This window comes from Elephas maximus, chromosome 13 (assembly GCF_024166365.1).
Source record: "Elephas maximus indicus isolate mEleMax1 chromosome 13, mEleMax1 primary haplotype, whole genome shotgun sequence".
NCBI classification, from domain to species: domain Eukaryota; kingdom Metazoa; phylum Chordata; class Mammalia; order Proboscidea; family Elephantidae; genus Elephas; species Elephas maximus.
Genome location: NC_064831.1, coordinates 36,479,096 through 36,491,925, shown reverse-complemented (window position 1 = coordinate 36,491,925; position 12,830 = coordinate 36,479,096). Strand labels below are relative to the sequence as shown.

General features: G+C 36.4%; 1 protein-coding gene across 2 annotated transcripts in view; it reads left to right on the top strand.

Annotated features, from left to right (window-relative positions):
* ARHGAP10 (Rho GTPase activating protein 10) overlaps positions 1 to 12,830 on the top strand; it is a 367,040-nt gene that overhangs the window by 234,298 nt on the left and 119,912 nt on the right. For both annotated transcript variants that reach the window (XM_049905921.1, XM_049905919.1), the window contains one exon: positions 7,641 to 7,699. In XM_049905921.1, coding sequence (XP_049761878.1) covers positions 7,641 to 7,699 — 59 coding nt within the window. The remainder of the gene's footprint in view (positions 1 to 7,640; positions 7,700 to 12,830) is intronic.

Sequence of the window (12,830 nt, the reverse complement as noted above, 5' to 3'; positions counted from 1 at the left end):
TAGATATCCTAGGCATTAGTGAGCTGAAAAGGACTGGTATTGGCCACTTTGAATCTGACAGCCATAAGGTCTACTATGCTGGGAATGATAAATTGAAGAGGAATGGCATCATGTTCATTGTCAGAAAGAACATTTCAAGATCCATCCTGAAGTACAGTGCTATCAGTGATAGGATAATATCCATACACCTGTAAGGAAGACGAGTTAATATGATTATTATTCAAATTTATGCATCAACTACTTATGCTAAAGATGAAGAAATTGAAGATTTTTACCAGCTTCTGCAGTCTGAAATTGATCAAACATGAAATCAAGATGCATTGATAATTACTGGTGATTGAAATGCAAAAGTTGGAAACAAAGAAGAAGGACCACTAGTTGGATATTATGGCCTTGGTGATAGAAATGACGTCAGCGATCACACAATAGAACTTTGTGAGACCAATGACCTGTTCATTGGAAATACCTTTTTTCAACAACATAAACAATGACTATGCATGTGGACCTCACCAGATGGAATACACAGGACTCAAATCAACTACATCCATGGAAGAAGACGATGGAGAAGCTCAATATCATCAGTCAGAACAAGGCCAGGGTATGACTGCAGAAGAGATCATCGATTGCACATGTGCAAGTTTAAATTGAAGTTGAAGAAAACTAAACAAGTCCATGAGAGCCAAAGTACGACCTTGAATATATCCTGCCTGAATTTAGAGACCAATTCGAGAACAGATTTGACACTTTGAACGTTTATGACCAAAAACCAGACAACTCGTGGGATGACATCAAGGACGTTATACATGAAGAAAGCAAAAAATCATTAAAACGACAGGAAAGAAAGAAAGAAAAGACCAAAAAGGATGTCAGAAGAGACTCTGAAACTCTGAAACTTCCTCTTAAATGTACAGTAGCTAAAGCGAATGGAAGAAATGATGAAGTAAAAGAGCCGAACAGAAGATTTAAAAGGGCGGCTCGAGAAGACAAAATAAAGTACTATAATGAAATGTGTAAAGACGTGGAGTTAGAAAACCAAAAGGGAAGAACATGCTCAGCATTTCCGAAGCTGAAAGAACTGAAGAAGTTGCAGTATTGAAGGATTCTATGGGCAAAGTATTGAATGACACAGGAAGCATCAAAAGAAGATGAAAGAAATACACAGAGCCACTGTACCAAAAAAGAATTGGTCGGCTTGCAGTCATTTTAGGAGGTAGCATATGATCAAGAACTGATGATATTGGAGGAGGAAGTCCAAGCTGCACTGAAGGCATTGGCGAAAACCAAAGCTTCAGGAATTGATGGAATACCAATTGAAATGTTTCAACAAACGTATGCAACACTGGAGGCACTCATTCATCTATGCCAACAAATTGGGAATACAGCTACCTGACCAACTGACTGGAAGAGATCCATATTTGTACCCATTTGAGAGATGATCCAACAGAATGTGGTAATCATCGAACAATATCATTAATATCACAGGGAAGTAAAATTTTACTGAAGATAATTCAAAAACAGTTGCAGCAGTACATCAACAAGGAACTGCCGGAAATTCAAGCTGGATTCAGAAGAGGATGTGGAACAAGGGATATCATTGCTGATGTCAGATGGATCTTGGCTGAAGGTGTGTTTCTTTGACTATGTTTACCTGTGTTTCATTGACTTTGTAAATACGTTTGATTGTGTAAATCATAAGAAATTATAGATATCATTACGAAGAATGGGAATTCCAGAACACTTAATTGTGTTCATTTGGAACCTGTGCATAGACCAAGAGGCAGTTGTTCGAACAGAACAAGGGGATACTGCATGGTTTAAAGTCAGGAAGGGTGTGTATCAGGGTTGTATCCTTTCACCATACTTATTCAACCTGTATGCTGAGCAAATAATCCAAGAAGCTGGACTTATATGAAGAAGAATGCAGCATCAGGATTGAAGGAAGACTCCTTAACAACCTATGATATGCAGATGACACAACCTTGCTAGCTGAAAGCAAAGAGGACTTGAACTACTTACGGATGAAGATCAAAGACTTTGATAAGGGTTACACCTCAACATAAAACAAAAGTCCTCAAAACTGGACCAATAAGCAACATCATGATAAACGAAGAAAATATTGTCTTCAAGAATTTAATTTTACTTGGATTCACAATCAATGCCCATGGTAGCAGCAGTCAGGAAATCAAAGTACATATTGCACTGGGCAAATCTGCGACAAAAGACCTCTATTAAGTCACTTTGAGGACTAAGGTGCACATGACCTAAGCCATTGTGTTTTCAGTCACCTCACGCATGGATGATGAATAAGGAAGACCGAAGAAGAATTGATGCCTTTAAATTATGGTGTTAGCAAAGAATACTAAATATATGATGGTCTGTCAGAAAAATGAACAAATCTGTCTTGGAAGAAGTGCAGTCAGAATGCTCCTTAAAAGCAAGGATGGGGAGACTTAGTCTTATGTAGTTTGGACACTTTATCAGGAGCAACCAGTCCCTGGAGAAAGACATCATGTTTGATAAAGTAGAGGGTCAGCAAAAAAGAGGAAGACCATCAACGAGATAGGCTGACACAGTGGCTGCAACAGTGGGCTCAAACATGGCGACAATTGTGAGGATGGTGCAGGACTGGGCAGTGTTTAGTTCTGTTGCACACAGGGTCACTATGAGTTGGAATCGACTTGACAGCATCTAACAACAACAGTCTTCGCTGAAACAGGCTCCCACATCTTTCTCCCAGGTGGATTTGAACCACTGACCTTTTGGTTAGCAGCTGAATGCTTAACTTCTACACACCACTGGGGCTCCTGAATTCCCCCAAACACCAAGCTAAACAAGAAGCAAAACCTACAGTGACTGTGAGAAGAAAAAATGTGCAATTGACCTATATATGGCATTTCTCTTGTTCTGCTGATTTGGAGCTTTTTTTTTTTTTAATATTTCTGGTATTTATGGGGCTGAATACCAGGTTTGACTGATTCCTTGTCTTTGGAGACTGTAAATATGATTTCCAGCAGTGTGTTTATTATAAGTTTCCTACTGTGAAGGGAACAAATTAGCTGTTTTGTGACATTTCTAATAAAATGATTTGTCCTGGAGGAAACTTCTTTTTAAGCCTGGAGATTGGAATTGGACTTCTTGTGATGGAAACTCCAGTTTAGGTAAATATCGTGATTTATATTCCCAGACAGATCCCAATGGGTGGCAAATGGGTGGCTCAAATATACGTCAGGTGGGAGTCAGAGATACTGTGACTCAAGATAACTAATTTTACATGGTGAACTTGTCACTTTTATTACTGCTTTTCCAACATTTCCAATATTTATTTTTTTATGTTGCATTGCTTAGCTAGACATACGGCAATGATATAAGTAGCTGAAGAGGATACTTAGATATGAAATCATTTTTATTGAAAAAGGAATGCTCTCTATTTTTTTTTAAGGTCTCTCATTTTTTATTCTTTGCATTTCAGTAGACTGTAACTTTCCTTCTATGCCTGATAACTGTTTTCATTCTTTGCTACTTCCTGCATGTCCATTTTTTGAGACAAAATCTGCCAAAAAGGGTTTACTTCTGATTGGTCCTTTTTTTTTTTTTTTAATGCAGGCTGTTGTGCAGTTGATTTTTTTTTTTTTCCTTCTTTAAATGAGAATGTAAGGGAAGAAAGGGAGGAGAGGAACGAAGAGACTAACAGCTTTTCTTTACCATTGCTTTACTGTTTATCTGTCTATAGTTGTCATTTTGTGTCGATTCCAACTCATAGCAGCTCTATGGCCGGAGTAGAACTGCCCCGTGGGGGTTCCAAGGCTGTAGCCTTTATGGAAGCAGTCTGCCACATCTTTCTCTCATGGAGCAGCTGGTGGGTTCAAACGGCTGACCTCTCAGTTAGCAGCTGAACACTTAACTACTCTCCACCAAGGCTTCGTGCGTACTATAAACAGTATCCTAAATTGTATTCAAGGAACCAACATATTTTTGTATCCATTTTTATTTATTTTTAAAATAACAATCGACATTCCGTAAGCTGCACATACGTAAGATGTACATTTTGATAAGTTTTGACAGCTGTATATACCTGTGAAACCATCACCACAATTAAGGTAGTAAACACGTCCATCTCCCAAAAAACTTTCCTTGTCTTACTTGGAAATTCTTCCCTCTTGCTCCTCTTTTCTCACTCCTTCATCCCTAGGCAACCACTGATCTGCTTCCTGTCACCACACGTTAATTTGCGCTTCCCAGAATTTCATGTCAGTGGAATCATATAAAGTATGTACTTTTTTTTTTTTTTTAAATCTGTATTCTTTCACTTGGTATAATTAGATATTCGAACAGCTGAGCTCTTAACCACTGTGCCATGAGGGCTCCCATCCACACTGTAGTATGTACCAGTAGTTTACTCCTACTTATTACTAGCTAGTTTTCTTCTGTATGGATACACCACAGTTTTTAGTATCTATTCACCTCTTAGGAATATTTGGGTTGTTTGTAGTTTTTGGCTATTGCAAATGAAATTACTAAAAATATTAGCATATAAATCTTTGAGTGGACATATGCTTTTATTTCTTTTGGGTAAATATGTAGGAGTGGAATGACTGGATCATGTGGCAGGGGTGTGTTTAACATTTTAGGACACTGGCAAACTGTTTTCTAAAGTGGTTGTACCCCTATACATTCCCGTTAACAATATACAAGAGTTCCGTTTCCTCTGCATTCTTGCCACCATTTCATATGTCAGTGTTTTCAATTTTAGTTCTTCTAATAGGTATGCGGTGGTATCTCATTTTATACTTAATTTATGCCTCCTTAATGACTCATGATAGTGAACATTCTCTCGTGTGCTTATTTGCCATCTGTGTGTCATCTTCAGTGAAGTGTCTATTCATGTCTTTTGCCTAAATACTTTTAAATCAGTTTTTTTTTTTTTTATTATTACTGTGCTTTGAGAGTTCTTTATATATTATGAATACAAGTCCTTTCTCAGATATATGTTTTGCGGATGTTTTCTCCCAGTCTGTAGCTTGTCTTTTCATTCTCTTAATAGTCTTTCAAAGGGTAGAAGTTTTTAATTTTGATGAAGTCCAGTTGTGCTTTTGGCGTTGTATTGAGAAATTTCTGCCTAAGCCAAGGTCGCAAAAATTTTCTTCTAGAAGTTTTATAGTTTTCGGTTTAAGATTTAGATCTATGATCTATTTTGAGTTAATTTTTGTACAAGGTATGAGGTATGGGTCAGAGATCATTTTTGCATATGGACGTCCAATTGTTCAGGCACCGTTTGTGGGAAAGACCATCTTTTCTCCTGAATTGTCTATTGAGATGACCATATAGTTTTCCTTTTTTTAGACTGTTAATATAGTGAATTCTGTTGACTTTAAAAAATCATTAAGCCAGTGTTTCATTCCTGTGATAAACCTAACTTGGACAGGATATAGTATTCTCTCTGTTTTTATATATGTTGTTGAATTTGATTTGCTAACACTATTTAAAATATTTACATCTATGTACATGAAGGATATTCATTTGTAGTTTTACTGTACTGTCTTTGGTTTTGGTATCAGGGCAATGCTGACCTCATAGAATGAGTTAGGAAGCATTCTATTCTATTTTCTGGAAGAGTTTGTATAGAATTGTTATTATTTCTACCTTAACTGTCTGGTAGAATTCACCAGTGAAGTCATCTAGGTGTGGAGTTTTGGTAATGGCAAGATTTTTAACTATAAATTCAATTTCTTTGATAGATATAGGACTGTTCAGGTTGCCTAATTCTATTTGGGTGGGCTTTGGTAGTTTGTGCCTTTCAAGAAATTTATCCATTTCATCTAAATTTTTGAATACATGTACATACAATTGTTCATAATATTCCCTTATATTCTTTTTATTATCATTAGAATCTGCGGTGATGTCACCTTTCTCATTCCCAATATTGTTGATCTTTATTTTCGCTTATTTTTTTCTAGTCATTCTGGTTCAATTTATCAGCTTTATTGATTATCTTATAGAACCAACTTTTGGATTTATTTATTTTCTCTATTTTTTTTTTCAATTTCATTGATTTTGTTTTGATCTTTCTCCATTCTTTTGCTTACTTTAGATTTGATTTAATCTTTTCCCTAGCTCCCTAAGGTGGAAAGTGAATTAACTGATTTAAGACCTTTCTTCTTTTCTAATCTAGGTGTTTGGTGTTATAAATTTTCCCTAAGTACTGCTGTATCAACATCTCCCAAATTCTGATGTGTTGTAATATTTCATTTTCATTCAGTTCGTAATACTTCCAATTTCCCTTTATTTGGAGTTTTCCAGACATCTTTCTGTTATTGATTTCTAATTCAGTTTTTATTGTAATCACAGACCATGCTTTGTATGACTCGAATTCTTTTAACTTTATTGAGTTTTGTTTTATGGTCCAGAATATGGTCTATGTGGCAGATGTTCCATATGTACTGGGAAAGAATGTATATTCTGCCTGCTTTTTGGTGGATGTTATTTAGGAATGCCAGTTCAAGTTGGTTAGCAGTTTTATTAAAATCTTCTGTAGCCTTGCTGATTGTCTACTTGTTCTATCACTTATTGAGAGAGGTCTTTAAATCTCTGACTAGAGTTGTGAATTTGTCTCTTTCTCCTTGCCGTTCTATCATTTTTTGATTCATGTACTTTCAAGCTCTGTTACTAGATCTATTAGCATTTAAAAGCGTTTTGTCTTCTGGATGAAGCCACCCTTTTATCCGTATGAAATGACCTTCTCTATCCCTGGCAATATTCTTGGCTTTTGCATATGCTTAAATTTTTTTGTGTGGATTCTTGGTTTTTTTTTTTTTTTTGAACATTTGAAGAAGAATTTCTGAGTTATAAGATATAAACCCTTGAAAGGTTCTTAATATCTTGCCATGTATCCCTCTAGAAAGACTATACAGATTGATACTTGCCTAAGTGTTGCTGGAATGTTTATAAAGTTAGGAGATCTGGTCTTTTAAATTTTAAAATATGTAGCAAGGTTGACTAATTTTAGCATCCTCTTGACAACAGGATAAAATATACTACCATTTATGTAATCATTTCAGTTTCAGAGAAAATTAAAAGGTCTGCATATTTTTCACATTGTCATTAATTTTATTTCACATCTCTCGGTTGTTTTATTGGCATAAACCAAAAATGGGTATCTGACTTTTACAATGGAGATACATGACAGGAAAGGATTTGGTTTAAGTTTTTTTTTTTTTTTTTTAATACTTTTTGTGCCATCTTCAGTTAATATCCTAGAGATCATTTTCAAAGTTACATGCTTACATTTGGTTGGGTAGAATGTTTACCTTTAAATATATTGTTTGGAAGGAGTTTCATATATAAAACCAGATGTTTGTAAAAGTACTTTCCAAGATTAGATATGAAATACTGTGTGTTTAGATCTGGTAGGGGCCTGTGACTGCTGAAGCTTTCACAGTGCCTGGTACCTGGTACGAGTAGCACTTAATAATGTGATCTGTTTGATTTATGTTTTGTCTTGATATGCAAAGGTATTTCCTAGGGAAGTTTTTTCACATTAACTAAAAAATGTGCAATATATTTACCACACTTCTATAAAAAATACACACAGAGGTGGACTGTTTGGATTTGTTTGGTAATTCTGAACTATCTTTTTCATACAGGAGTCTTCCGGAACCTCTCATGACCTATGAGTTACATGGAGATTTCATTGTTCCAGCCAGTAAGTACTAATTAGAGGCCCATAAAAGCAGTTTTGTGTTTGATACTGTGCATAAACTGAAATATTCACGTGAAAAATTTAGCTTAACGTTATGGTAATCTGTGTTAAAAACAGAAACCGCATTAGATGTTTTAATTTTTCCTCCCTTTTAGAAGTAGAATACTTTTTCCCTTTTAGAAGTTGAAGAACAGGGACAATGAAATACATTCATTAACTAATTCACAAACATTTATGTATTGGCTACTGTGAACCAGGCAGTGGTAGACACTGGATATATGTAGAACCTCAACAGACAGAATTCCTACACCCAGGAGCCAATTTTCTAGCAAATATTTGGGCATACACACCTCTCACTATATCGTCAAATATAATAATAATGGTATGAACAAAACACTATGGAAACATAGAAGCATTTAAGTTACAAAAGGTTGAGGGAAGACTAGCAGATTTGGAAAGATGAGCAGGTTGGAAATGGTTTCATGTAGAAAGATACTTATATGGAAATTACTGGCAGAAGGGATATCGTGAGATAATGCCAGAAGCCCAAACAATATCTGATAGAGTGAACTATATGTGATAAAATGTTAAATGGAGAAGGCTTAAAGGTGGTAGAATTTGAATTTGCGATCAGATTTTTTTGTGAGTTATACTCTTTTGAGGTTTTCTTTTTGTTATTGTACACCTCCCTTTTTATATTTGACACACGCTGTAGAGTCATCATAGTCTTTTGAAATACACTGGTGTTAGGTATTTATCATAGTTATGGAAGTGAAGGTTGAGACACGGTAACTTGCCAGATTATAGGGCTCTTATTTAAAATTCAAAATCCCAGCTCCATTGGCTAAAACCTGCAATATTGGTTTTCACAGGTGCACTGACAGTAGCTGTAATATATTTTCATATCCCCTATTTTTTTTTCCTCTTGGATGCATTCCATAGTTTAATCTGTTGAAAAAGAACAATCCCTTTGGGTCATAAGTTACTGCTGCCCGAGCCTTGCTTTAAATGTTATCTTCTTGTGAGGTCTTTTCTCCAGTCTGCGTAAAGGTTTCTAGTATGTCACAGAAAGAAGCAATGCGTAGGCCCAGTCAGACTATATGTATAAAATAGGCTTTTGAAAAAGGCAAAAATATGTTTCTATTCACTTTTGTTTTCGTATGGAAGAGGATTTCTTTAAAAAAAGAATTTGTATGATCTAGAAAGGAGGAAAAGTTTCTTGGCAAAAACTTAAGCAAATGCTTTGTTGATTTTTTTTCCTGTGGCATTTTTGGCAAACCGGGGAAAGAGAAATTAAACTCTAGTTGGAGGAGAGTTGTTTCATGTTGTTCGCCTTACAGATTGGAAAAAGCAGAAGAGTGCCAATTTTAATCTAGAATCCTTTGAGAATTAGACAAAGATAAAGCGATTATGGAATGAGGTTTTAAATTACCACAAGTTTGTGTTGTTATTATTAATGTGCCCTGTACCCGAGGCTAGTGCATTTGAAATTCTTACAGCACTGTGTTTTACCAGATGAAGGCTTCCTATGAAGTAGGAACTTATAAGCAGGAATGAAGTCCATGGTGGTAGGAAATGACTGTAAAGGTTTGTTGAGGAAATCTTTGGACAGTGTGGTGAAGGGGACTGTCTAAACACAAAAACTTTCATCACCCACTGGACCAGTGCCTTATGTTTTGCTTCCTGACTTCATGGAGATGCTGTCATAGAGTTTCTACAGTGATTTCAATAACAGGCCTGCTCCAAAGAAGTACTGTAGCTACTGTAATTGTTGGCATGGATGTGCACCTAAATGGAGTTGTGGTTAGAATGGGGCCTCTAGTAACCTTGTTTAATGAGAAAAAGTACACGTATTAAATGCATCTATGAAAGGGGCCAAAATTCCAATATAGACTCTAGTTTTTATCTTAATCTCTTGTGAATATCCTTCTCTGTACTCCACTTCTCTTAGAAAAGAGTGTATGAACGGATCCTTTAAGCCTTTTGCATATGTACTTTCAGGGATTGAATAAAATAGTTACAGATATTGGGTGGCCAAAATTAGATTCACTTTTGTTGGAAATTTGAGATTGTGGTTAAGCTATCATTTTCCATTAATAATGGCACAGATTACCTTGTTTTGCAAAAATGCCTGTTAGCTGAGCTGACTGCTAAAATTATCAGGCATCACCAGTCTTTGTTACCGCCTCTCACACCAGCATGGAAAGTCATTTTTTATTCTTCTCAGTCATGTGTGGTGGTTTCCATCTGTTCTGTGGTGCTGAGATGTCTGTTCCACCCACCCTGCCGAGGGTTCTGAAGGTTTCTCTTGGGTCCCTTCATTTCCTCTCATCAGTTTCTTGCCTGTCATTTTCAATTGAGAGCCTGTGAGTTAACTTCTGAAGTTCATGATGCAGATATGATTTGTGTTTCTTTGTTATAACCATGAAAAGGAAAATGTTTGATTTTTGATTCTTGAAAAAAAAAAAAAAAACAGCTCACTGTTCAATATTGAATATATTGGAAAAATAAAAATTTTTTTTTTTTTTTTTCTGAATTATGTAACATGGCTAAAAGGAACCAGAAACCCTCCATATTGTGAGAGTATATAATGGGGTTCTGGTATAGAATTTCCTGAGATGAAATGCCCAGTTTGCTTGGTCTACACAGGAGTACAAAAGGTGTGTCCATCTGGGGAAGGCTGGTAAGCACTATGTGGATGCATTACAGCATGGTGCTTACTACCTTTGAAAATGGATTAGAGCCCAGATCTGTGTCTCAACCTTTCAGGCTCAGAGTCTTTGATATATCATATTGGTTAGCCTGGACCCATGCTTCAGAGATGGTCTTGGGTTAAATCGAGTGTTAAAACCTGCGTGACTTGTTATTGCATCCCATGAAAAATCTCTCTCACCTGGATCAGAGCCCTTGTGCTGCTATGTTCAGTGTATTTTCTTCCTGTCATCAAGTTACCTGGGAAGCAGAATCATAACCACAAAGTTCTTTAGTGATTTATGATGAAAATGTAACTTACAGGAACCAGGGCATGGGTGGTTGCCTAACCAGGCTGTTCTGTCCTTGTTGGTAAGCCTGCATGAGAGGCCAGACAAAATTGTATGGTTTTTAGTAAGGAGGGACTCTGGGACCTGGAAATGAAAGGAATGGAATGTTTGATGACATCAAGCTATCTTAGGCTGACTTCACAGCAGTGGTGAACTCATAGAAGAACTGGAATGCTTGGAAGTTTGTAGACTGAAGAAGCCCATTGTTCCTTGGGAAATACTTATATAGTTACTGCTAATGCCTCCCTAAAGTTTACAATGTTATCGATTTATGGCATTTAAATATTAAAATTATTTTTAATGTTTATCTGCCTGTGTATCCTTGATAAGCTCTAGTAAGCTATGCTCATATCTTATTCGGTCTCCATTAGTCAGCATCATAAGCAGATAGACATTGAAGTGTGATAGATGCTGATGCATAGTCTCACAATTAAAAATACCTTTGCTATTGCAATAAACTCTGAATTCCCTGGTGTATTCAGGAATTTGCCGTTGTAATCAATTTAGTATCCTAGATTTTTTTTTTTTTAAATTTATTCCTTCTATTCTTCTTGGTCAATATCAAAAGAATTAAAATATAAAATGCTTATAGTATAAGCAACTGAAGATAAAAAACGTGTGTGTGTTTTCAAGTGAAATGGGGATGGACTAGTGAGAGACAGTCTCAAGAAAGAAAGAAAAAAAAAAAAAAACCACTGCTGTTGAGTTGATTCCTACTCATAGAGACCCTATAGGGCAGAGTAGAACTGCCCCATAGGGTTTCCAAGGAGTGCCTGGTGGATTCAAACTGCCGACCTTTTGGTTAGCAGCTGTAGCTCTTAACCACTATGCCACCAGGGTTTCCCAAGAAAAGAAGTGGAAGGTTTTCATTCTATTTTTCAAAACAGCTTCTACTGTATTTAGGAATGAAAAACCTTATCCATAGAGGGCAGGAAACCATTTTTCTAGCTTGTACTTCTCAGTAAGTAATAAATCCACTTATTTGTTATTTATTATTAAAAGAATACTGAATATACCATGGACTGCCAGAAGAAGGAACAAATCTGTCTTGGAGGAAGTACGACCAGAATGGTCCTTAGAAGCAAGGATGGGGAGACTGCGTCTTACATACTTTGGACATGTTGTCAGGAGGGATCAGTCCCTGGTGAAGGACGTTATGCTTGGTAAAGTACAGGGTCAGTGGAAAAGAGGAAGACCCTCAACGAGGTATATTGACACAGTGGCTGCGACAATAGGCTCAAGCATAGCAAGGATTGTAAGGATGGTGCAGGACCAGGCAGTGTTTCGTTCTGTTGTGCATGGGTTTGCTATGAGTCGGAGCTGACTCAACGATGCCTGACAACAACAACAACAATAAATCCAAAAATACTTCAAAATGAAGTGTTCTTTGGAGAAAGAATGATTATTAATGATGCATAGGCACATGAATTAGAACAAGCTTCTTGGTGTAAAATTTTCAAAAATTTTTAGTTTTTCATGTGAATGTACAAAATTCTTATCCTAGTTGGCTATCCTTTCATTCATTTGGAATTTGGGGCTGTTTTTTTCAGAGTCCCTGTTTTCTTTTTATTGTTTTAAAATCAAAGTCTTGACTTGAAAATGTTATTATATATTTCTTTCTAGTAAGCTATGTCTAATAATCTCTATCACCTGGATCAGAACCCCTGTGCTGCTATATTCAGCGTATTTTCTTCCTGTCATCAAGTTACCTGGGAAGCAGAATCACAACCACAAAGTTCTTTAGTGATTTATGATGAAAAAGGTAGCTGTTACGGGAACCAGGGCATTGATTCAGTATTAGCATTCTCTTGGTTTTAGCTCCAGATTAAGAACTTGATTATAATTTATCACACAAAACTTTAGACAGTTGTAATTTTGTTTTTGGTACAAAATAAAAGTATCTAAAAATCGTTTACTATGTAATTGTTGTTGTTAGGTGCCATCAAGTCAGTTCTAACTCATAGCGACCCTATCTACAAACGAGCGAAACACTGCTCAGTCCTGTGCCATCCTCACAACCCTTGTTATGCTTGACCCCATTGTTGCAGCCACTGTGTCAGTCCATCTCATGGAAAGTCTTCCTGTTTTTTGCT